This window comes from Oryctolagus cuniculus, chromosome 16 (assembly GCF_051225735.1).
Source record: "Oryctolagus cuniculus isolate XC-2025 breed Fujian yellow rabbit chromosome 16, ASM5122573v1, whole genome shotgun sequence".
Taxonomy (NCBI): domain Eukaryota; kingdom Metazoa; phylum Chordata; class Mammalia; order Lagomorpha; family Leporidae; genus Oryctolagus; species Oryctolagus cuniculus.
In genome coordinates, this window is record NC_142882.1 from 20,292,627 (window position 1) to 20,315,537 (window position 22,911).

Here is a 22,911-nt window from a genome sequence, read left to right on the forward strand (position 1 = left end):
GGCTGGGGGCGGTGGAGGGGGGCGGGGCAGAGCCTGTGGGACTGCGGGGTGAAAGGTCATCCCAGAGTGGGCTTTTCTGGTCTGTTAAACGTTAACAGAGGCCCAGAGCCGGAGAAACACCGAGCTTACCCCTCCCTGCAGCCCCCCGCCGCCCCCCTTGCTTGCATAGGGTGCTTAATGCATGCAAAGGGTGCTTAATAAATGCCGGCTAGCCAGAGTCTGCTGCGAGGGGAGGGGGGATGGAGGCGGGGCGGCAGCTGGGAGCCTGCTGGGTACATCTGCAGTCCAGCCGGGTGCGGGTGGACATTCCTGCCTGCTGGGCCTGGGATTCTGGGAGGGGGTCTCCCACCCCCCGCCCCGCTCCGCTGACCTTGCGGCCGGACCACAACATCCTCCCCGCCCCCCGTCCCGCGCCCCGCGCCCCGCGCCGGGAGATTCCCGGCACCAGGTGTTAACCCGAGCGGAGAAAGGCTGGGGTGGGGGTGGGGGGTCGGACGCGGCGACTTTTCTGGAAGCAGCAGCGAACACAATCTATCAGGCAACTGTGCAAAAGACATGCCCCCGGGGGTGTGTGTGTGTGTGCGCGCGCGCGCAGCGCAGGGTCGTGCCCCAGCCCTCCCCCTCACCCCCGTGCCACTGGCCCCCCGCGACTGCTGCTACGCGGGGAGTTCCGGGGGCAGCCCCGAGGGCGAGCCAGCGACCCAGCGTCCGAGGCCAGGCCGGAGGTGGAGGGGAGGGCCCCGAGCAAGGACGTCTGGGCCGGGAGCTGGAGCCAGGGCAGAGGGCAGGCGCGCGGCTCAGGCCCCCGTCGCGGCCGGGCAGGGGTTAAGGTTGGAGCCCGGCGAGGGCGGGGGCGCGGGGGGAGGGGCGGGGGCAGGGGAAGGGGGGGAGAGGGTCAGGCCCGGCCGCCTCGCGCTCCGCCCCCGTCCCTCCCGCCGGCCCGGGCGCCCGGCGCCGCGCGCGGCCACCCATGCCCTTATAAGGGCGGCCGTCGCCGGGGCAACGAGCGCCCGCCCCCAGCCCGCGGCGCGCGCCCCTGCCCCCGCGCCCGCCCCCCGCCCGCCCCGCGGATGGAACGTTGTGTGTCAAACCGGCCGCAGCGCGCGAGGCCGGCGCGCGGGGTCGGCGGCGGCGGCGGCGGCGGCGCTGGTGGCGAGAGCGAGGCGCAGGCCCAGGCGCAGGCCCAGACCGGGCGGGCGCGGCCGCAGCGGGGGCCGCAGCTGGGGAGGCGCCGGCCCGCGCTCCCGAGAGCCCCGATCGGGCCGGCCGCGGGCGCCGGGGGCGGGTGGGGGGGGAGGGAGGGCCTGGGGCGGGGACCCCGGGCGCCCCCGGCGCGCGCCCGCCGCCCCTCCCCCTCGCCACGGGCGGCCGCGCAACTTGGCGGCCAAACTTTCCCCCCGGCCTCCCGCGCTCGGATGGCGACCCGCTAAGTTGGCCCCCCAGCCCCAGCGGCCGAACGGCGGCCAGGCCCGAGCGAGGGCGCCCCCAGCACAGCCGGGGCCGGGCCATGGCCCGCGCGCCCCCATCGGGGCCCCAGGGCGGCGGGGCGCGAGTCCTCGGGGCCCCTGGCCCACGCCTCTAGCGCGCCCCCTCCGGCCCCGCGCACGCGTGGGAAAGTTGGCCTGGAACCCGCCCGACCAGTTCCGCCCGGGCGCGCGGACCGGCCGCAGGAAGTTGCTGCAAAACTTTTTTGGGGGGTGCAGCCGGTGCCCCCCTCCCCGTGCGCCGGGGCCGGATGCGCGCCGGGTAGGGTCCCCCTCCCGGGGAGGGGGCCAAGAGAGGGGCTGCCCGGAGGGAGGAGCGCGGAGGGGGCGCCCCGGCCCCGCTGCCCTGGGGCTATGGCCATGGTGACCGGCGGCTGGGGCGGCCCCGGCGGCGGCGGCGACACGAACGGCGTGGACAAGGCGGGCGGCTACCCGCGCCCGGCAGAGGACGACTCGGCCTCGCCCCCCGGCGCGTCCAGCGACGCGGAGCCGGGCGACGAGGAGCGGCCGGGGCTGCAGGTGGACTGCGTGGTGTGCGGGGACAAATCGAGCGGCAAGCACTACGGCGTGTTCACCTGCGAGGGCTGCAAGAGTTTCTTCAAACGCAGCATCCGCCGGAACCTGAGCTACACCTGCCGGTGAGCCCCCCGCGCCGGCCCCGCTGGGTCACCTTGGGCCTAGCGCCGACCTGCCCTGGGCGTCCACTCCGCCGCCTCCCTCCTTTCCCGGAACCGGGTATACAGTAGGCGCCGCATCGCTGCACCATCAGGTGGTCCCCAGGCGGCTTCCGCCCCAGCTACTCGCTCCCTTCCCCCCCTTTCTTTTCTCCGGGGAGGGGTCATCGACGCGCGCGGGGACGGGTTGGAGGTGCACCCAAGGGGGCGCGACCCTAACCCCAGGACGCCCCCTTCTCCTCTTGGGGGTCGGGCGCGCGCGCGCGTGCGATCCGCGGCGGGAATCGAACGTGGAACTTGGACCGTGGCGGCCGCAGCGTCCAGGGGCCATTGTCTGCGGCCGCGCGCGCCGATCGATACGGCGCGCCCTTGGGGTCAAATATCACTTCCAAAGTCGCCCGCAGCTGGACGGAGGCCGGGCGGGCTCAGGGCGGCTTCCTGAGCCGGGGTGGGGGGTGGGGGGCTGCTGTGCGCGCGCGCGGGTGCGGGTGCGCAACGCGGGAGCTGGGCCTGGCGATCCGCAGGGACACCCCCCCCCCCGCACCCTCTCCCGCCCCAGGCCTTGGGTCACCGGAAGTGGCCACTGGAGGGCCACCGGAATTGACCGCACCCCCACACACCCAGGGGTGGGTGCAGGCTTGGAGCGCTCCTGGGAGGGAAAAAAAAAAACATAAAAGGCTTTTCAACTTGGGGGCCGCCCCCAGCCAGGGTGGGGGGCTCGCAGCCAGGGGGGGGGGGGCGGATGCTTCCTGGGGGGCCACCCCGGGCTGTCCCAGGTAGGCGGCGGCCCCAGGGCCAGGGCGTTGCGGGCTGGCTCTTTCCTTTGGTGGCACTGGGGACAGTAGGACCCAGACAGAGAAGGGGCCGGGTGTGTGACAACCCACCCCCGGGGCGGGGGGGCTGTTCCCGCCGTGCCTGGGGCAGCATCCTGTCCCGGCCTTGTGAACCTCTGGCCGCCGCGGTACACAGCCCCATTTCCCGGATGGCAATACTGAGGCCCCGAGGTTCTGGACCCGGCACCAGGGACCCTGCTGCCCCAGTTGGCCACTGTGGGGGGGGCTTCGAAGGGGGTGGCCGAGTGGGGGTGGGGGGTGTGCCCAAGGCCCCCAGGGACCCCGACGGCTGCAGTTCAGCCGCAGGTCCGGGGTCCCGGCCGTGCCCAAAGTGGCCAGCTGTGGGGCAGCCGGCTGGCTCCCTCCTCCACCACGAATTGGGCCACCAGACTGTGGCCTCATTAATCCCGGCTCCCAGGCTCGGGCTTTGGGGACGGCGGGTGGGGAGGGGCCTCTTCCTGCCGGATCTGTGGGGCCCCGCCCCCTGCCTAGGCGCTGTCCAGGGCAGTAGGGAGCCACAGAGGGTGTGTGAGTGAGGGAGGGCTGGAGGCCCCAGGTCCAGGGAGACGGCTGCTCTCGGGGGGGGGGGGGGCTCCTCGTCACCCTTGCTGTTTTGTCGGGGGGGGGGGCGGGAGCTGGTGTCGCAAGGAGGGGGCAGGTCTGCCCCAGCTCCACAGCTGTGCCCGGCGAGGCCGAGGTCAGGGGGCCCCGAGCCAGGCCCGGCCGGTTCCACCCGGCTGCCCGGGGCCCTCCCACCGCCCGCTGGCTTTGTTCGGGTTCTGCCTGAGCTCCCTTCCCAGGGGCCGCGGGGCTCAGCCTTTTAACCCTGCCCGCGGATTCTGCCTGGGATCCGGCGGCCCCGGCCGGCCCATGGCGACAGTGCTGGGCCCCGGTCCCAGGCAGCCCCGTGGAGGCCCCCACATGCTTGCCCTGCAGGCCCTTGGCTTGGCTCTGCCATGGCACCGGCCGCCCCAGATCGCCGCTCTGTGCACCTGCCACGCTCCTGTTCATCCCTCAGAACCCAGTTCCGAATGCCCCCCAGCCTGGTGGTGCCCATCCAACTTCTCTGCATCTCACCACCACTCCCCCGTACTCCACCACACCCGGGCTTGTCCAGACCCCTGCCTGCCCCTCCTCGAAGCCCCCTCCCCTTTTCCCCGTCGTGGGGAGGAGGCGGTGGTGTCACAGAGGAACCCGTCCCCGCCCGCCGCCCCAGGTCCAACCGGGACTGTCAGATTGACCAGCATCACCGTAACCAGTGCCAGTACTGCCGGCTCAAGAAGTGCTTCCGGGTGGGCATGCGGAAGGAGGGTGAGTGACCCCCACCCCCGCTGCAGCCGGCCGGGGGCGGGGCCGGCACCTGCTCACCGCATGACCGGGCCAGGGCACCGTGTAGGGCGCAGGAATCCAATTACGGCCGCGGCCAGGGCCCGGTCCCCCTGTCCAGGCGCGGCCACTGTGTTCTGAACAGAGAGGCACGCACGCGCATACACGCACGCGCATTTATGTCTGGTTTCCGCCTCCTCCACCCGCGCCTGTGTTTGCCTAAGGCCGGGACCGGGCGGCCGGAGCCCCCACCCCCACCCCACCCTTGTCCGCTCCCGGCCCAGACCTGCCCTGCAGTTCCTCCAAGCTCCACACGGGGGCGCTGGAGTGGTCCCGGTGGGGGGCTTCCAGCCTCCTGGATGCGCGCGTGCCCCATGCCCCCCCCCACAGCTGTCCGCCGGTTCCTCCCGGGATGACTCGAGTCTCTCTCGCTTTCAAGTTTTTTTTTTTTGCCCTCGCTCGGTCTCCGGGGGGAGCTGAGTCGGTTCAGAGCCCCCTGGAAAAGCCCCTCCCTTCAGCGTGGGGTGCTCACTTGTGCCCCCGCTTCTCTCGTGGCTGGTCTAGAGCCCCGCTGGTCAGACCCTGGGGTGGGCGCGCCTGCGGCCACGTGCTGCCCCCCCATGCACTGCCTCCCACCCTCACCGCTCACCACCCTGCACCTTGCTGTGGGCCCCAAGGGCTTCCCCAGGGACTCCTTTTGTGCACTGCTGTGCCCCGGGGTCTCTGCATACAGTCGGCACTCAATACGCAGCCCCTGGCTTCAGTGGCCACCCAGTCGGCCCTTCCTCCGTGGCCGATGCTGCTCTAGAGCGGGGTTGCTAATTCGGGGGTTGGGGTCACAGGAGGGAGTGGTGGGAGAGATTCGAACCCCGCGCCCCAGCCTGGGCTGCAGGAGGAGTTGGGGATAGGGATTCAGAGAAGTGGGGGGCGGGTGAGCACGCGCAAAGGCCCTGGGGTAGGATGGGGGAGGGGAGACGGAATGGTGAGGGCGGGGCTTATAACCAGGGCAGCACTTTTGGGCCCCATTTGGCCACTCCTACTGGACAGCTGGCCCCAGCCCCAGGGGCTGCTGGGAGTGCGCCCTCCAGGGCTGGAGATCTTGGGTGCGATAAAGCCGGGCTCATTAAGGCTCATTAATCAGTCCCGCCTGGCAGCCAGCCCTGCCTGCCTCGGTTTCCCCTCCCACCCCACCCCTACCCGGGCTCTCCGCAGCTGGGGTGGGGGACCCCCCCAGAGCGCCTCTCTCTCTCTCTCTCTGACCGTGTCTCCTCTCCCCTCTCTCTCTCTCTCTCTCCCCCCCCTCCCGGCGCCCCGCAGCGGTGCAGCGCGGCCGCATCCCGCACTCCCTGCCCGGCGGCGCCGCGGCCGCCTCCTCCGGCAGCCCTCCAGGCTCGGCGCTGGCCGCAGCGGCGGCGGCGGCTGCGGCGGCGGCGGGCGGCGGCGACCTGTTCCCGGGGCAGCCGGTGTCCGAGCTGATCGCGCAGCTGCTGCGCGCCGAGCCCTACCCGGCGGCGGCCGGGCGCCTGGGCGCGGGGGCGGCGGCGGGCGCGGGGGGCGCGGCGCTGGGCATCGACAACGTGTGCGAGCTGGCGGCGCGGCTGCTCTTCAGCACCGTGGAGTGGGCGCGCCACGCGCCCTTCTTCCCCGAGCTGCCCGTGGCCGACCAGGTGGCGCTGCTGCGGCTCAGCTGGAGCGAGCTGTTCGTGCTGAACGCCGCGCAGGCCGCGCTGCCCCTGCACACGGCGCCGCTGCTGGCCGCCGCCGGCCTGCACGCCGCGCCCATGGCCGCCGAGCGCGCCGTGGCCTTCATGGACCAGGTGCGCGCCTTCCAGGACCAGGTGGACAAGCTGGGCCGCCTGCAGGTGGACTCGGCCGAGTACGGCTGCCTCAAGGCCATCGCGCTCTTCACGCCGGGTGAGCGGGCGGCCGCGGACCGCGGGGAGCGCGGGCGGGCGGGGGTGGGTGGGGACGGGAGGGGAGGGCGTGGTTGGGCCCAGATCCACCCAGCCCCATCCCAGGTGTAGGGAAAGAGCCTGGCCTGGATCCAGAGCCCCATCCCCGGCAAGGGGGGAAGAGGGTGTGGCCTGGGCCCAGATCCACCCAGCCCCCAGCCCCGGAGTGGGGGCGTGGCCTGGGCCCAGACTCCGCCCCCCAGCCCCATTCCAGCGTGGGGAAAGCCTGGCCTGCACCCAGAGCCCCCATCCCGGCATGGGGGGAAGAGAGTGTGGCCTGGACCCAGACTCCGCCCCGAGCCCCCGTTCCCGGCCTGGAAGAAAGAGGGCGTGCCTGGACCCAGACTCTGTCCCAGCCCCCATTCCCGGCTTGGGGAGGGCGTGGCCTGCACCCACACTCCTCCCCTGAGTCCCACCCCCAGACCTGGGGCCCTGAACGCAGGCCAGCGCTGCTAGGGGGCAGGGGAGGGGCTGATGCTGGCCCAGGCCCCGAGTTCCCAAGGCCCCCGTCTCAGGACTCCCCGCCCCCCCACCCCACCCCGCCCCTTCCCCAGACCCAATTCAGGCCCCCTGCCCAGGCACCCTCGCGCGCCCTGGGAACTGGAGGTGCGGGCGGACTCGGGGCAGCTGCTTCCGGCCCTTTGTGGCCCCCGCCCCCACCCCTGTCACCCTGATCCTGGGCCCAGACCTCTGACCCCGGGCCTCCAGGGTGGCCTCCGGGCAGTGCAGGCCAAAGGGCTGGGGCGTGGTCAGGAGCTCCTCCCGCCCGGGGGCCGGGCTGCCGTCCTGGCCGCTGGGGCTTTACCGTATAGTCTTGAGTAGCAGCGCCGCCGGTGGCAAGCTAGGAACAAAAGCCGCCCCCTCCTATCCTGCGGTCTTCCCTCTCCGCCTCTCGCTTTCTCGCACATCCCCGGCGCCCCTGGGCTGTCTCAATGCTGGGCTGAGCTTCCGCCCCCCACAGCTGCCCTGCTAAAGGCCCCTCCTGCCCTCACCCCGACCCTGACTCTTCCTCTGTCCCTCTCCCACCCTAGACGCCTGTGGCCTCTCGGACCCCGCGCATGTGGAGAGCCTACAGGAGAAGGCGCAGGTGGCGCTCACCGAGTACGTGCGTGCCCAGTACCCGTCCCAGCCCCAGCGCTTCGGGCGCCTGCTGCTGCGACTCCCGGCCCTGCGCGCCGTGCCCGCCTCCCTCATCTCGCAACTCTTCTTCATGCGCCTGGTGGGCAAGACGCCCATCGAGACGCTCATCCGGGACATGCTGCTGTCCGGCAGCACCTTCAGCTGGCCCTATGGCTCCGGCCAGTGACCACCGCGCTCATCTGGGACCTGCTGTGCCGGGCAGCACCTGCAGCTGGCCCTACAGCTCTGGCCAGTGGCCGCTGCGCGGCGATAGCCGGCCGCGATAACGAGCTCCTTTTCGGACTGGGAGGGCGGAGTCCCAGGGGCGGAGAACCCTGGCTCTGCACCCCCACCGTCGGACTCCTCTTTTTTTAAAGACTGTGAAATGTTTGTCTTTTCTGTTTTTTAAATGATTGCGAAACCAAAAAAAAAAAAAAAGACCGACCCTGTCTTCCTCCATCTGGGAGGGGGAGGGGCGCAGGGTTCAATGCGGGGGAGCCGCTGCCCTTCAAGTCCCACCCCCCAACAGTTTTGAGGGCTGCTTTCCTGGGGTGATGGACAGCAAACGGCCTGCGTGCCCAGGGATGGGGCTCTGGGTGCGGGATCCGCGTTAGACACTACAGGATGAGTGAATCAAAGACGATAATAAAGACGCTTCCTACCTGCACATGCTCCCTTGTGTTTGGGGAAGAGAAGACCCTTTGCCCTTGGGGGAGCCCGCCCACCCCTAGCCTGGTGGAACATTCCAGATCCGCAGCTCAGTTATGGTGGGGGAGGGCTGCAGTGGCCAGGGCTGAGCCAGGCCAAAGCCAGGGGGCCTTGAACCCTGGGTCTCCCACGTGGGTGCAGGGGCCCAGATGCTCGGGCCATCGTCCACTGCTTTCCCAGGTGCACTAGCGGGAGCTGGATGGGAAGTGGAGCAGTCGGGACTCGAACCGGTGCTCTGATACGGGATGGAGCTTCCCCCGCTGAGCTGTAATGCTGACCCCGGTCGCCTGGGCTCCAGTGTCCTCATGAGAAACCCAGGCCCAGTTCTGCCCAGCCCAGAGCAGGAAGACTCCCAGACATCTGGACCCCACGGGTATCCTCGCCCCCCAGCCTGGACGCTGACCTGGCTTTGGGGGAGGGGGCTGGTGGTGGAGGTGGGCTCACGAGGGCCACGTGACCCAAGGATGGCTGGGAACTGGGCAGGGGGACAGCTTTAAATTCAAGGCAGAGCTATGAAAAAGAACCATTTCCCAACAATTGGAGCCCCTGGATCAAGCCATACCTGGAATCGATATCCACGGGCAGAGACGGGCTGTCTGCCAAAGGTGCCCCAAGGGGCAGGCATTTGGTGGAGCAGTTAAGACACAGCTCGGGGCACCTGCATCCTGGGGCCTGGTTCCAATCCCAGCCCCGGTCCTGATCCCAGGTCCCTGACACCACGTGGGAAACCTGCTTGGAGTACCTGGCTCCTGGCTGTGACGACTTTGCTCAGGCCTCTGTGGCTCCCCGGCTGGACCTGAGAGAGGGCGGCCGGTGATCCACTGTCACCAGACCCCACAGGAACGCGGCCCCACCTGTGCTCCCTCCCTCTACCCAGGGCGCCACGGGACCCGCCCTCCAGGCTGGGCACCATCGATGCACGGATGGGTGCTGAGCGCGCCCCCTTCTGGCGGGCCCCAGCATTTGCAGCTCATGAGTTGCCCACTGTGGGGCGCGGCAGGATTCAGGGGTCCTCCGTGCCCGGATCCCCGGACACTGCTACACCTCTGCCAGCCTGGCCCAGGGGCAAGCGTCCGAGCAAGCGACTGTTGGCCAGCGACGGGGGTTGCACCCTCACGGGAGACCCCAGAGACGTCCCAAAGACAATTTGTGTGATAACTGAGGAGTGCTGAGCAGCCGTACACAGCAGGCGTCTATTACGTGTTTATTCCACTGGGATGGAGAGCAAGCCCTGCTTCCCGGGGCGGGGGAGTCCTGCCGGGTTCCGGGCTGCAGGGAAGTCCCTGGAAGGCTTCCTGGAGGAGGAGGCGGCCAGAGCTGAGCCCCCAGGCCGTGGCCAGAATCAGAAGTACACGGAGCCCTCGCTGTCAGCTTGCTCGCGGTATTTCTGGATCTGCCCCTTGAGGTGCCTCAATTTACCCTGGAGGTAGCGGCAGCGGGCCTGCTTGTCCAGGAAGGCGGGGTCCTGGGCGGGGCGAGAGGCGGGACGTGCTGGCCGGGGTGAGCTCACCCTCCCTTGCCCAGCCTCGGTTTTTCCCTCCTTGGAAATGGGTACGCGCGGGGGAACGGGGTGGCGTGGGGGCCCGGGGCCAGGGCTCACCGTCCGCTTCCTCTCCAGCTCCCTCCACACTCGGGCGGCGGCCTGGGCCTCCCTCTGCCGGACCAGGATGGAGACAGGGAGACGGAGGCTCAGACAGACAGGCACGGGGTGGGGTGGGGGGCTGGGGGGCTGAGGCCCAGAGGGACCCCAGCGCTCACCCCGGGAGGGCCCCGCCCCCTGTCCCACCCCAGAGGCTGACCTGGCTCCGCGGAGGGGGCACGGAGGCCAGCAGGGCCTCCAGCTGCCGGAGTCTCGCCTGCGCGCACGCCAGCTCCTGCTGCAGCTGCACGAACTCCGCGTACTGGTCCTGGAACACGGCGGCGTAGCGGCTCCTGTCTCTCTCACTGCTCACCCGCGGGTACTTACTAGGGGGTGGAAGGGGGGCAGAGAGCGAAAGAAAGGGTAGAACCCCTCCCTTTCCCCCCACTCCCACCCCCACCCCCAACTCGGTTCGCTCTCCACCTGCTGGGCTCCCTCTTAGAATGGCTTTTTTCTTTTTCACTGCTAGGTGAACTCCTATTCACCGGTCAAAACCCCAGACTCAGGGCCCCACCCTTGATCCCAGGCATCCGGGAGCACCTGCGGGGCACTCACAGCTCATAGTCGGGTACGGGGTCAGGCCTGGGCAGGGGCCGAGTGGCGGCGGCTCCGACGGGTCGCTTGGTGCCCCGGGAGGCCCGCGAAGGCAGCTCATCCTCGAACACGATCTTCCTGGGCTTCGCCTTGTGGGCCGCGGGCTGTGGCTGGCACCGAGGGTGGGGGGCGCTGGTTTTGGGGGCGCGAGGCGCCAGCTGCTGCAGACGCCGCAGGTGTAGCGTTAGTGGGGGGTGGGGGGCGGGTCCTGGGAAGCTGGAGCTCCTCACCTAGGGGCGGCTTGGCCCAGCCTGGGGAGCCCCTGCCGCCCAGACTCACCGGGGGTCCTGGGCCAGGGGGGCGGGCCTGCGGGCGTCCCCGGGAGCTGCGGGCCTTAGTGCGTTCCCGGGCGGGCATCGGCCTCGGGGGGGCGCCGCTCAGGGGTCCCCGGGCCGGGGGGCGGGCCCTGAGGGGGACGTCGTGGCCCGCGTGCGGCGGGATTGGTCTCCGGGCGGCCTGCGGACACGCGGGGAGGACGCGCCTGGAGCCGAGAGCGGACCCCGCCCGCCCCGCCGGCGCGCGCCCAGCCTCCGCCGCTATTTGCATAGGCGCACGCGATTGGCCCTCGGCCCCGCCCCTAGCCGCGGAACCGGGGGAGGCGCTATGCAAACGAGCCGTGACGTCAGAACACAGCCTGGGGCGGAGTCAAGTTAACCCGTGCGCCGCCGGAGCCGCGCCCTCCGAGGGTGCCAGGAGCCCGCGGACCCAGCCCCCGAGGGAGCCCCCAGCCGGTCCCGGACCTCCACCCCGCCCGCGGCCAGCACCCAGCGCCGCTGCCCGGCGTCACCTGTCCCAGCGTCCAGCGGTCCGAGCCTGCGTCTGCCGGAAGGGCACCTGTTCCGGGTTGTGCAAAGGCCGCGCTGAACGCGACTGGCAGGGTCGGACCGTAGGGAGAAGGCGGAGCCTGGAGCCCTGGTGAAATGGGCGGGGCTTGGCGAGACCCGGAGAGGCCTGGCGGCCTGGGGGCGGGGCCTGGTGAGACGGGGAGGCCCCTGGAGTCCCGGGGGCGGGACTTGGAGGGCCCTGGGGCCCCGGGGGCGGGGCTTGGTGGGACTGGGAGGGCCCTGGGGCCGGGGCTTGGTGAGATGGGGAGGGCCCTGGAGTCCTGGGGCGGGGCTTGGTGAAGTAGGCGGGGCCCGGGCAGACCCCTCTGCACGCCTGGAGCGCGTTCACCCTTAGTTTTCTGGAAGTCAGAGTGCACAGGTGCAGTGAGCGAGTGTTCTGCCCGGGGCTCGGGGCCACCCCGCCGGCCAAAGTGCGCAAACCGCGGGGTCCCGCGGGGATGCTGGGCGGGCCCAGCCCCGGAGCGGCTGAGCTGGGAGTGGACGCGGCCTCATAGACTTAGGATGTCCTGAGCGTTTATTTTCCTGTACTGAGAGCCTGGGCCCGGGTTCAGTCGGGTGGGGGTACACGGCGGCCTCCCAGGGTGTGCGAGCGGGGCGGGAGAGGCGGCGCGTTGGGCGGGGCCATCGGCGAGGGGCGGGGCTGACAGTGGCAGGTGCAGAGGGCGCGGTGGGCGGGGCCGGCGGGCCCTATTTGAGCTTGGGCATGACCCGGATGAAGAGGATCATGCTGATGAAGATGGAGCAGACGACGATGAGCATGGCCCAGAGCAGCCAGTTCACCGACTTCTGCGCGTGCTGCTCCAGCCGCTCCGACTCCGCCTTCAGCTTCTCCAGGTTCTGGTCGGCCATCTTGATGGAGTGCGACAGCGTCTGGGGGAGGGGAGGGGTCCTCAGGGGCGGGGCCTGGGAGGGGTGGGGTGTGTGCAGGAGGCGGGGCCTGGGAGGGGAGGGGTTTGCAGGGGTGGGGCCGGGAAGGGGCATCTGCAGGAGGCGGGGCCCGGGTGGAGGCTCCTCCCACCCTGCCCGGCACGCCCCGCCCGCGCCCCACCTGGTTGTCCCTCTTGATGACGCCCTGTGCGGCCAGTGTGTTGGACTTGAGGCTCCGGGCCAGGCCCAGCATCTCCTCCGACAGCCGCTCCTGCAGGTCCTGCTGCCGCTGCAGCGCCAGGTCCAGCTCGGCCGCCGGCCGGGGCCCCGCCGCCGCCCTGCCCGCGGGCCGTTGTGGGGGGGAGAGACCACCATGGCCTGGGTCCTGCGCCCGCCCCACGCCGCCCCAGCCGACTTCCGTGTCCGCCGCCCCGTCCCAGCCCGACCTCCGTGTCCCCCCTCCCGCCAGCCCGACCTCCGCGTCCCCCCCCAACCCCAGCCTGACCTCTGTGTCCTCCCTCCCGCCGCCCCACTCACGTGCGCTTCCTCACGTCCGGCCCCGGTGCTGCAAGCAGAGGGCTGGTTCCTGACAGCTGCCGGCGGGCTCCTGGCCGTGCCTCAAAGCCCCGGCCCTGACCCCCTCTCTCCTCCCAGCACCACCCCCCGCGACCCTCTCTCTGCACCGAGGAAGACCCCGCGGGAGGCAGGCTTGGCTCGCGCGTCCTGTGTGTCCCGGGAGACTCACCCGCACGGTCCTGTTTGGGAGGGAGAGGCAGGGGTCAGCACCCGGCCCAGCCCTGCCCACACCTGTGCCGTGTGCACCTGCGCCGCGGTTTTGCCTACTTTAACAGCTGTGCCAAACGCTTGCCCCCGGCCCAGACAAACGCCCTCGGTGCCCTGTGCCGGCCTCCTACGCATCCCGCAAAGCCCTGGCCACGATGCCCGCCCCCCCCCATGGCGCAGAGCAAAGCCTGGTGGGCGTCCTGGGGAGGGGGGCAGCACCGAGTCGCCCAGCAGCTCGCTCCGCATCTCGCTGGTGTAGCGCGCCCGCGACTGCAGGTGCACGGTCTTGGTGGCCGGCACTCGCTCCCTGGCCGTGGTGGGCACGCGGCCTGGCGTCAGGAACTGGTTGGCCAGCGCCTTCTCTGCCGACGAGGTCTGCGGGGGATCCGGGGGCGGCGGGGTCAGCGGGGGTGGGGGCGGGGGCGCCCAGGGGAGCCCACGGTGGGCGGAGGGGGCGCCCCGCGCTCACCAGCCTCTCGGCCTGCAGCATCCCCTTGAGAAAGTCCACCTTGCGCGAGTATTCACCGAGCACCTCGGGCGCTGGCTTGCTGGGCGGCGAGGACGGGAGAGAAGGACCTGCCCGCCGGGTCCAGCTGGACCCCGGGGCCCTGGGGTGCCCCCATCCCGGGCTGGAGCCCCTGTGGGCCCTGGGGCTCCCCCATCACCCAGCCTGGCTGGAGCCCCCTGGGGGTCCCACCACCACCCCCGCTGGAGCCCCCGGGACCCCCCCACCCCGACTTACCTCGTCTGGGCCTTCAGCGCCTGCAGCATGTCCTCCAGCGCCCCCACGTACTGGGGAGGGAGAGGGGCGGGGCCGTGGGGGCGGGGCCCGGGAAGGGGCGGGGCCAGCGCCAGGGGCGGGGCCCCATGGTGGGGAGGGGCGGGAGCTCCGGGTGGACGTGGCAGAGCGGCCGCAAGGGGCGTGCCCAGCGTGGCTGTTGGGGCGCGGGAGAACCCCACTCTGCGAGCTCCTCTTACCTTCTCCAGACGCCACTCCTCGGGATCCCGCTTTTCCGCCGCCATGGCCTCGCAGCGGCAGAGCAGCCGCACCAGGTTCAGCTCCAGCCGCGACGCCGTCATCCCCGCCGGGCGGTACGCGGCCCCTTCCGCCGGCGCCATCTCGGAAGAGGGCGGAAGTGCCGGGCTCTGGCTTCCTTCCGGGCGGATGTGCCCAGACCATCTTTGGGGCGGAAGTGATAGCTTTTTTTTAATAAAGAGAAACAGTGATATTTTCATATGATAGACAAGTGTGTGTTGTAAGAGTTCCATTAGACACAAGAACCTCAGGTTTTCTAATTTCAGGAAGAGCGGCCGTTCCGGACATGTTTACTCCTGGCGACCTTAAACGCTCCGTCGAGCATTGGAAGCGCCGGGTCCTTTGGTGTCAGTCCCGTCGTCCCCGTGGCCTCTAGATTTTCCGTTCCGCTAGCCCAAGGTTCCGCCCTCACTCCCACCCCGGCCGCCGCCTTCCCGCCTCGGCTTTCTGTATCCCGGCAGCCGGCCCGGGCTCGCCTCGGGCCTCAGGCTCCAGGCCTTTCCCTTCGGTCCCAGCCCGACCCCCACTGCAGGCCTGGCCCGTGGCCTTGGCCCCGGGAGCCACAGGTGCAGGGTCCCCCCGCGTCTGCTGCACGGCTGGACTTGTACCTCTCTCGGGGCATCCTCGCCAGGACCTCACAGAGACCAAGCCAGGGTTCTGGGGGCTGTGAGGCCGGGGTCTGTCCCGACCCCGGCCAGTTCCCGCCGCCTGCAGCCTGGAGTCTGCCCCTCACCCGTGGGACATGCCTGGGCCGGCCCCATCTCGGGGTTTGGACCCTGGGACTTTCGCACATACAGGATTTTTTTTTTTTTATTATTTGAAAAGCAGAGTGGCAGAGATCTTCCATTCACTGGTTCACTCCTGGAATGGCCGCAACAGCCTGGAGCTCCATCCGGGTCTCCCGCGTGGGTGGCAGGGGCCGCAGCACCTGAGCCAGCCCCTGCTGCTCTCCCAGGCGCATTAGCGGGGAGCGGGGTCGGAAGTGGAGCAGCCGGGACGTGAACCGGCATCGATATGGGATGCCCGTGTCCTAGGCTGTGGCTTATTTATTTTTATTTTTTATTTATTTTTTTTGACAGGCAGAGTGGACAGTGAGAGAGAGAGACAGAGAGAAAGGTCTTCCTTTTTGCCGTTGGTTCACCCTCCAATGGCCGCCGCGGCCGGCGCACTGCGGCCGGCGCACCGCGCTGATCCGATGGCAGGAGCCAGGAGCCAGGTGCTTTTCCTGGTCTCCCATGGGGTGCAGGGCCCAAGCACCTGGGCCATCCTCCACTGCACTCCCTGGCCACAGCAGAGGGCTGGCCTGGAAGAGGGGCAACCGGGACAGAATCCGGCGCCCCGACCGGGACTAGAACCCGGTGTGCCGGCGCCGCAAGGCGGAGGATTAGCCTAGTGAGCCGCGGCGCCGGCCCAGGCTGTGGCTTATTAATGAGCGGTGACACAATGCGGGGCGGGGGCGCACCTGGCTTCTTGGCGGCCCTGTGCAGAGGCCAGCTGTGCCACGCCGGCTTCACAAGGGTTTGCGGCTTGGAGCAGTGCAGACTTTGTGGAAAACACACACACGAAAAGGTTTGTTTTAAAGGCATTTATTTGAAGGCAGAATTGGAGAGAGGTCTTCCGTCCGCTGGTCCGCTCCCCAAATGGCCACAGCGGCTGCAGCTGGGCCAGCCAGGAGCCAGCTCTCCCATCTCCCACGTGGGTGCAGGGCCCGCTACCTGAGCCCTCACCGCTGCCTCCGGGAGCTGGAGCGGGTGTGGGCGGCCCGGTGCCCCCCCACGGAGCTCCCACAGCGCCCTGCCGGGGACCCGAGCAGGAACATCACACGCGGCGTCTCAGACACGTTTTATTTCACACCTTGGTCCCAGCCCTGCAGCCACGTGTCCGAGCGCCTCCGGGACCCCTGGCTGGGGTGGGGGCCCTGCAGGGCCCTGCCCAACGCGCCCGCCCCAGCGTCCGGAGTCCCTGGCTCCTGCCGTCCCGAGGACGTGGGGGCCACTTCCCGGGCCTGTCTGCTCCTGGCCGGAGCCCTGGTGCCACCGGCCCCTGGAGTGCACGCCCGTGGGCGCCCAGGAGCCCCGGGCCCAGGCCTCACGCAGGAATTTGTACACGCACGCGTATAAAAGTTTGGTCTTCGGTCCGGCTGTTACAGCTGAGTTATGTAAACCACGTACAAAGAGTTACTAGAAACGTACAAAAAGGGGTGGGGAGACTCGAGGTGCCCAGGGCCCAGGACCGGAACTCGGGGCCGGGGCAGGCGCACCAGGCCGCCCCCTCCCCGCCCGGGCCGGCCTCGGCTCCGCCCACCGCGGGGCGCTCCCGGAGCGGCTCCTTCTGGATCCTTGCGGGCCCGACGCCCCGGCTTCGCAGTTGACTTCGCAGTTCTGTCCTGGGATGCGGGGCTCAGCCGTGGGCCTGGCCCGAGGCGGGCGGCACGCAGTACATTGGGGGGTCCGAGTACCTCCGCTGGGCCCCGGGGGGCCGGGCGTCCTCCTCCGGCGCCCCGAGGGCGCCCTGGGCCGGCGAGTGCGCCCCGGGCGCGCCGTACACCGAGTGCACCAGGTCCGGGCGGCGGGCGGGCGGCTCGCGGCGCCGCACGGCCCCCGGCCCCTGGCCTGGCAGGTGCGCGGCCAGGCCGGGCGGGAGCTTGATGTTGGCCGTGGGCATGACGGGGGTCCGCCGGGGGGTCTTCACTCGGACCGTGACGAAGGACGACGGCCTTCGCCGCGCAGGGGCGGCCGCCGGGGGGAGGGGGCTCGGGGCGCGCGCCCCGGGGCAGGGGAGAGCAGGCGCGGGGGGCCCTTGTGAGAGAGACGCGGGGTTACTGCGGCTTCGGGGCCCCGGGGCCCGCCGGGGCAGCCGCGACCTCAATACTGACCTTCCGCGGCCCCGCGCCCGGCCCGCTCCTCCAGCAGGCTCTCGGTGCTGGCCGAGTTCTCCGAGTCCAGGTTCTCTTCGTCCGAGCCCCTGGGGTCCAGCTCGGGCAGCCGGTAGGTGATGTCCTCCCTGGGGACGAGACGGCCCTGCTGTTGGCCCGGACACCCCTGGGCCAGGGGCGCCCCCCTTAGGGAGGACGGGGTGGCGGCGGTCGAGGCCAAGCCCCCCAGCGGGGAGGGAACCTGCTGGTCAGAGGACCACGCCCTTCGCGTGGAGTGGGTGGGGCTCAGCAGCACCGGCCAATGGGAGGGATGAGTTGGGGCCCAGTAGGCGGAGCTGGCAGCCCTGAGGGATGGGGCTGGGGTGGGTCTGGCCAATGGGAGGGAGAGGGTGGGGCAGTGGGCGGGGCCTGGCAGCACCGACCAATGGTACAGATGGGGCGGGGTGGGGCTGGCCAATGGGAGGGATGGGGCGAGGCCCGTGGGGGGGGCTGGCAGCCCTGGCTGAGGGAGGGGAGGGGCGGGGCGGGGCGGGGCGGGCGGCACTTGCTTCTCCTCCTTGATGGACTGGATGCGTTCCATCAGGATCTCCTTCTCGCGGTCCTCATCACCGCCGGCCGCCGTCTCCTCCGGCAGCGCCTCCAGCTCCTCCAGGCCGCCCTGGCTGCCCGGCTCCTGGGGGCTCTTGCTCTGTGGCAAGGGGGCGGCGGGGCTGAGCGGCGCCGGCGCGCGGGCCGGGGGCGCGCGGGCCGGGGTGGGGGCATTAGTGGCGGTGCGGGGGCCGCGCGGCCGGAGGGTTAGGCAGGCCATGCTCGGGCTCCCCTACGAGCGCATGCAGGCCCCGGACTGCTCCGCGCACCGCCGCGCCGGTACATACCAGGACCCCCTCATAGGGAGACGAGAACCCCAGCGTGAGAGGCCATAGCTGGGGGAGAGACGAGCTCAGCGTGACCACCACAGTGGCCGGGGGGGGGGGCAGGGCAGCAGGGGACGAGACCAGGGCGGGAAACTGCCCTGCCTGCCCACGGGGCTGCAGCCAGCCCGGGCCGCCTGTGGCCAGCAGCACACTGGGAGTCGGTGGGAGACAGCGCAAGGGAGACCCCGCTGGACTCCCGAGGAGCGCGCACCCCTCTGCCCAGCCTGGGCTCCAGCCACCCACCAAGCCCTGCCCACAAGGCCTCGCCCACTCCCAGGTCCCGCCCGCCCACAAGGCCCCGCCCCTCCCAGGTCCCCGCCTATCCACTCCAAGCCCCGCCCCCTCACCCCGCTCTGCTGCAGCAGCGAGAGCCGGCGGAAGGCGATGCTCTCCTCGGCCTCGAGCTGGGTGATGTTGTCCATCTTCTCCTTGTACTTCCTCACCTGCTCCGTGATCAGCATCTCCACGCACCTGCGGAGGCGGCCCGGGTGACCGGCCCCGCCAGGTCTGCCGGCGCTCAGCTCCTCCAGCCCGGGCCCCCAACACCGGCTCCGACGAGGCCAGGGCCCCCGGGTGTCTGCTGTGCCCCCCCCCACCCCGGGCGGCCAGCCCACAGCCTCTCTATCGGAGTCTCTCACCACTCTATTCCCAGATTTTTTTTCATTTGCAAGGCAGAGAGTCAGAGAAACTCCGGACCGCTCACTCACTCCCCAATGGCCTGCCACGGCCAGGGCTGGGCCGGCGCTCACGGGGGCCTGCCTCCCTGGGAGGGCGTGGCCCCCGCCCTCCCACTGGGCTCGCGCGCCCCCTGCCGGCGCTCACGTGGTGATCTTGAGCACGTCCTTCATGCTGGTCAGCGGGTCGGCGGTGTCGGGGCAGCGCAGCAGGCAGGGCGCGAAGATGATGGCCAGCGCCCCCGGCGACATGCGGTTCACGTGCTCCAGCAGGGCCACCCTGCACGGCCACGGGCAGTTAGGGCTGGGCCGCGGGCAGTGCCGCGGGCCCTAGGGCTGCCTCCCGGGACCCCGCGGGCGGGCCACTTGCTTGACGAGGTGGAAGATGAGGCGCTCCAGCGAGCTGTGGTTGGCCGCGGGCAGGTGCTCCAGCACGGCGTAGATGGCGGCCAGCTGCTCCTGCTTCTCGGGCAGCTCTGGGGCGGGGCGGGGGCGTCAGCAGCGCGCGGGGGGGGGGCGCCCGCCCCTGCTCCCGGCCGGCCGCGGCGGCTCACCCACAGCGCGCAGGAAGTCGCCGTACTGCGCGAAGGTCATGAGCGGCTCGGGCAGCTCGCGCAGCCACTGCTTCAGCACGCCCGTGACGGCGTGGATGGGGAACTTCTCCAGCTTCACGGCCGCGGGGTCTGCGGGCCGGCGGGGCGTGCGGTGAGCGCCAGGGCCGCCCCGCCCGCCCGGCGCCCCGCCCCGCCCCGCCCGCCCGGCGCCCCGCCCCGCCCCGCCCCGAGCGCACCTGTCTGCAGCGCCTGGCGCAGCTCCCGCGTGCGGTTGGCGGCGCCCGACTTGCGGTAGAGGCCCTCCGTGTACAGCCCGTACATCTCCACGTGCTCCAGCAGCTTCTCCAGCACCACGGGCACCGAGGCCTTGTCGCTGGTCAGGCTGCCCACGCACACGCCGAAGTGGCCCGGCTCGGCGCCCGGCTCGCTCTGCGGGGACAGGGCCGGGGGTGGGGCCGGGCCGGGGCTTCCTCCCTGCCCGCCCATCCTGCTGGGGTACTGGGCTGGAGGACCCTGAGCTCAGAGCCAGGGCCCGGGCGGGGCGGGGCGGGGGTCCGGGAAGCTCCGGCCGCGCTCACCTTCCTCCCGCACGTGTAGGAGCAGTAGCTCTGGACCTTGTGCAGACACTTCTTGTGACAAGTCATCTTGCACACTAGGGGGCACAGGGCGGGGCTCAGGGACAGACGTCCTGCGGGAGCGGAGGGGAGCGGAGGGGAGGGGCGGGGCGGGCGCGGCACTCACCGCTGCACAGCAGGGCCTTGTCCATCAGCCAGATGTAGGAGAGGCACTGCTCGCACGACTGCGGGATGCTCACCTGGTAGCTGGCGAACACGTGCCCGTGGTGCTCCTGCACCTGCGGGGGGCGGGGCTGAGCCGGGCTGAGCCAGGGTCCTCCCTCCACGCCCGGCCTCGGGGCTGCCCAGCGGCACAGGCGGGTGCTCAGACGCCCCCACCCACAGAGCCCCCTACCCAGAGAGCCCCACCCACAGACCCCCCACTCACAGAGCCCCTACCCAGAGCCCCACTCACAGACCCCCCACTCACAGAGCCCCCTACCCAGAGCCCCCACCCACAGACCCCCCACTCACAGAGCCCCTACCCAGAGCCCCACTCACAGAGCCCCCACCCACAGAGCCCCTACCCAGAGCCCCACTCACAGAGCCCCCTACCCAGAGCCCCCACCCACAGAGCCCCACCCACAGAGCCCCCACTCAGAGCCCCCACTCACAGAGCCCCACCCACAGACCCCCCACTCACAGAGCCCCCTACCCAGAGCCCCACCCACAGACCCCCACCCACAGACCCCCACTCAGAGCCCCACCCACAGAGCCCCCACTCACAGAGCCCCACCCACAGACCCCCACTCACAGAGCGCTCCTGCTTGCGCTTCTTCTTCTGAGCTTTGCTCTGCTGCAGGGACATGAGGGTGAAGCTGGGGCGCGTGTGGGGTCCCCACTCACAGCCCCGGGAACCTCCGTCCCCAGCCCAACGCCCACCCCCGGGAGCTCCGGCCGGGCGGCACCGCACCTTGGCCGGCTCCGTGTCACCCTTGGCCGTGTAGCCGCGCGTGAACTCGTCCAGCAGCGACTGGAAGAGGTTGAGGACCAGGTTGGTGTCCTTCTGGCCGCGCTCGGCCGCCAGGCTGCCCACCACGATCTGGTAGTTCTCCATCAGGTCCTTGTAGCCCACGTGGATCTTGCCGTTCTGCGGGGGTTGGGGGAGGGGTCAGGAGGGGCAGGGCGTGAGCTGCGGGGCCGGGTGGTGCGGGGCGCAGGGCGGGCGGGGGCAGGCACGTACGGGCACGGAGTACATGGTCTTGATGCTGCTCCTGAACCTCTCGGTGGCTTCGATGAACAAGCTCTCGATGGGGGTCTTCTGGGAACGCAGGTCGTTTATCTGGAAGCCGAGAGCATGGCTGACGACGCGCAGGCCTGGTCTCCCGGAGCTGCAGCCCCCGACACTCCCGACCCGGGGGCCTGCGCCCAGGCCTGACAACCCCCAGGTGTCCCCGGGACGACAGTGTTTCCTGCTGCAATGGCCAGGGCTGGGCCAGGCTAACGCTGGCAGCAGGAGCTTCCTCCAGGTCACCCGTGTGGGCGGCAGGGGCCCCAACGCCTGGGGCCTGTTCTGCTGCTTTTCCCAGGCCAGTAGCAGGGAGCTGGACCGGAAGTGGAGCAGCCGGGACTCGAACCGGTGCTCACTTGAGATGCTGGCACTGCAGGTGGCACCTTTACCTGGTACGCTACCAGGCCGGCCCCATAAGTTTGTTTTTTTTTTTCCTTTTTTTTTAAAGGCAGAGAAAGCAAGAAAGAAACAGAGCATGGAGGAGATTCCTATCTGTTGGCTCACTCCCCAGACATCCCCCAGTGGCTGTCGGGACCAGGCCAGGACCTCCATCTGTGGGTGGCCGGGACCCACGCACGCACCCCATGTGGGGCACAGGTTTTCCAAGTGGCGTCGGAACCCCTGCGCCAAACACCAGCCCCAGGGTGAACTTCGGGGACCGCACAGCTGAGGGGTGTCCTGTCCAGTCCTCTGCCCCGGCCCCGCCCCCGCTGAGTGCCAGCCCGCGGCCCCGCCCCCACTGAGTGACGCCCTGGCCCCGCCCACCTTGTTGAGCAGGAACTCGTCCAGGTACTTGAGTTCGTTGGCGTTGGTGATCTTGCGGAACACCGACTCCCGCCACTTCTCAGACACGGTGATTTTGCCCACCTTCAGGTTCCGGCTCTTCTTCCCTTTGCCCCCGGGCTCCTTGGCGTGCTTGTCGGCCGCTGTGGGGGCAGACGGGGCGGCCGGTCAGGGTCACGGCCCGGCCCCCTCCTCGGAGCCCGGGGCTCAGCGCTCTGGGCTCGGCCTTGGGGCCACCGACCTTCGGGACCCCTCTTGCTGGCGGCTTCCAGCGCCCCGTGGCCCGGCGCTGCAGGCTCCATCTCGTCCACGCCCTCCAGGCTGTATTTCTTATCCTTGGTCTTATGCAGGAACAGCCTCTTAAAAGTAGACCTGTGGAAGTCAACAGTCCCCTGTGAGCCTCACCGCGGGAGGAGGGGCGGGAGGCCCGGCACCCAGCCAACGTTCTAGAACATTCCTGGAAGGAAAAGAAAAAAAAAAAAAGGCCAGCTTCTTCAGGGGCGTCAGGGGAGACACGCAGGATGCGGCGTCTGGTGCAGCAGTTGGGCCGCCCGCGGCGCCGGCGTCTCACGGCAGAGTCCCCACCGCTCTGCTCCCGACCCAGCTCCCAGCCACTGCGCCTGGGAGAGCAGTGGGCACCGGCCCACACGCTCGGGCCCCCGCCAGCCGCGTGGTTCCTGGCTTTGGCCCGGCCCAGTGGATGGAAGACCCCTGTCTCTCATCCTCGACAACTCTGCCTTTTAAATAAACAAGATACAAGACCAGAGCTGTAGCGGGTGTTTGGGGTAGTGGTTAAGACACTGCCCCGGGACGCCTACATCCCGCAGCAAACAGAGGCCCAAGTTCGAGTCCTGCCTTCCCCCGGAACCCCAGCTTCCTGGAGGCAGCAGGTGACAGCCCAAGGACTGGGCTCCCTATCATCCACACGGGAGACCCGCCCGGAGCGCCCAGCTCCCGGCTTCAGCCTGGTCCAGTCTCGGCCAATTGTGGGCGTTTAATATGAAGCACGAACCAGCCACAGGTTGTCTGTCTCTCAAATAAAATGAAAATAAACAAATAATAATAAAAAGGAGGCCAGAACAGGAACCCCAACTGTGGTGCATCTTGGGGCAAATGTAAATATTAAGAGAAAAGAGGGGAGAGGCGCACGGGCTGCAGGGGTGCAGGCAGGGGCCCCAGCCTGTCTGGGCTCTGGGGCTCGGTCTGTCCTCTCTGCCTAACAGCGGTGCTCTGGGGATGCGGCTGTGACCCAGTTTTCTTCCATCTGGGGCCAGGAGCCGTAGAAAGTCAAATGGAAACCGTCTGCGTGGACCCAGGGGAGGCGACCCAGACTGGCTCCCGGCTTCCCCAGGGATGGTCTCCGCCCCGGCACAGCCGCCCCGGCACCCAGGGCCACCGAGCACGCG

The 22,911-nt window shown here is 70.2% G+C and overlaps 4 protein-coding genes across 16 annotated transcripts in view; 1 reads left to right on the plus strand and 3 right to left on the minus strand.

Moving 5' to 3' along the window:
- The first annotated feature begins 1,326 nt into the window (after positions 1-1,326).
- Positions 1,327-8,055, plus strand: NR2F6 (nuclear receptor subfamily 2 group F member 6). The gene is made up of 4 exons (XM_070058956.2): positions 1,327-2,122; positions 4,208-4,302; positions 5,635-6,231; positions 7,301-8,055. The coding sequence occupies exons 1-4, from the start codon at positions 1,839-1,841 to the stop codon at positions 7,573-7,575; spliced, it is 1,251 nt and encodes a 416-aa protein (XP_069915057.1). The 5' UTR covers positions 1,327-1,838; the 3' UTR covers positions 7,576-8,055.
- A 1,232-nt stretch (positions 8,056-9,287) lies between these two features.
- OCEL1 (occludin/ELL domain containing 1) lies at positions 9,288-11,662 on the minus strand (the record flags this gene model as incomplete). Its single annotated transcript, XM_070059333.1, has 6 exons — positions 9,288-9,561; positions 9,697-9,750; positions 9,896-10,061; positions 10,291-10,490; positions 10,609-10,785; positions 11,117-11,662. Coding segments are annotated over 6 exons (1,266 nt in total), but the record flags the coding sequence as incomplete, so codon positions are not given.
- An 8-nt stretch (positions 11,663-11,670) lies between these two features.
- Positions 11,671-13,956, minus strand: USE1 (unconventional SNARE in the ER 1). 2 transcript variants are annotated; one of them, XM_089315817.1, is made up of 7 exons: positions 13,803-13,956; positions 13,567-13,616; positions 13,294-13,372; positions 13,044-13,199; positions 12,579-12,796; positions 12,223-12,379; positions 11,671-12,044 (listed from the first exon to the last, which is right to left on the minus strand). In XM_089315817.1, exons 1-7 carry the CDS (start codon positions 13,941-13,943, stop codon positions 11,862-11,864), a joined length of 984 nt encoding a protein of 327 aa, XP_089171943.1. In that variant the 5' UTR covers positions 13,944-13,956; the 3' UTR covers positions 11,671-11,861. The 2 variants fall into 2 exon arrangements, with proteins under 2 accessions (XP_089171943.1, XP_089171944.1); XM_089315818.1 differs by lacking the exons at positions 13,294-13,372; positions 13,567-13,616.
- A 1,734-nt stretch (positions 13,957-15,690) lies between these two features.
- The window catches only part of MYO9B (myosin IXB), an 83,362-nt gene continuing 76,141 nt past the window's right edge, over positions 15,691-22,911 (minus strand). For 5 of the 12 annotated variants that reach the window (XM_089315821.1, XM_089315826.1, XM_089315822.1 and 2 more), the window contains 16 exons: positions 21,747-21,877; positions 21,488-21,648; positions 20,675-20,773; positions 20,405-20,581; positions 20,246-20,287; positions 19,619-19,730; positions 19,456-19,529; positions 19,114-19,306; positions 18,878-19,006; positions 18,694-18,799; positions 18,472-18,603; positions 17,997-18,120; positions 17,611-17,658; positions 17,284-17,423; positions 16,736-16,863; positions 15,691-16,658 (listed from right to left, as the gene is read on the minus strand). In XM_089315821.1, coding sequence (XP_089171947.1) covers positions 16,261-16,658; positions 16,736-16,863; positions 17,284-17,423; positions 17,611-17,658; positions 17,997-18,120; positions 18,472-18,603; positions 18,694-18,799; positions 18,878-19,006; positions 19,114-19,306; positions 19,456-19,529; positions 19,619-19,730; positions 20,246-20,287; positions 20,405-20,581; positions 20,675-20,773; positions 21,488-21,648; positions 21,747-21,877 — 2,194 coding nt within the window. In that variant the 3' untranslated portion in view covers positions 15,691-16,260. Of the gene's footprint in view, positions 16,659-16,735; positions 16,864-17,279; positions 17,424-17,610; positions 17,659-17,996; positions 18,121-18,471; positions 18,604-18,693; positions 18,800-18,877; positions 19,007-19,113; positions 19,307-19,455; positions 19,530-19,618; positions 19,731-20,245; positions 20,288-20,404; positions 20,582-20,674; positions 20,774-21,487; positions 21,649-21,746; positions 21,878-22,911 lie in introns of all 12 variants that reach the window. The other 7 variants (XM_089315823.1, XM_070058941.2, XM_070058938.2 and 4 more) reach the window with 7 other exon arrangements.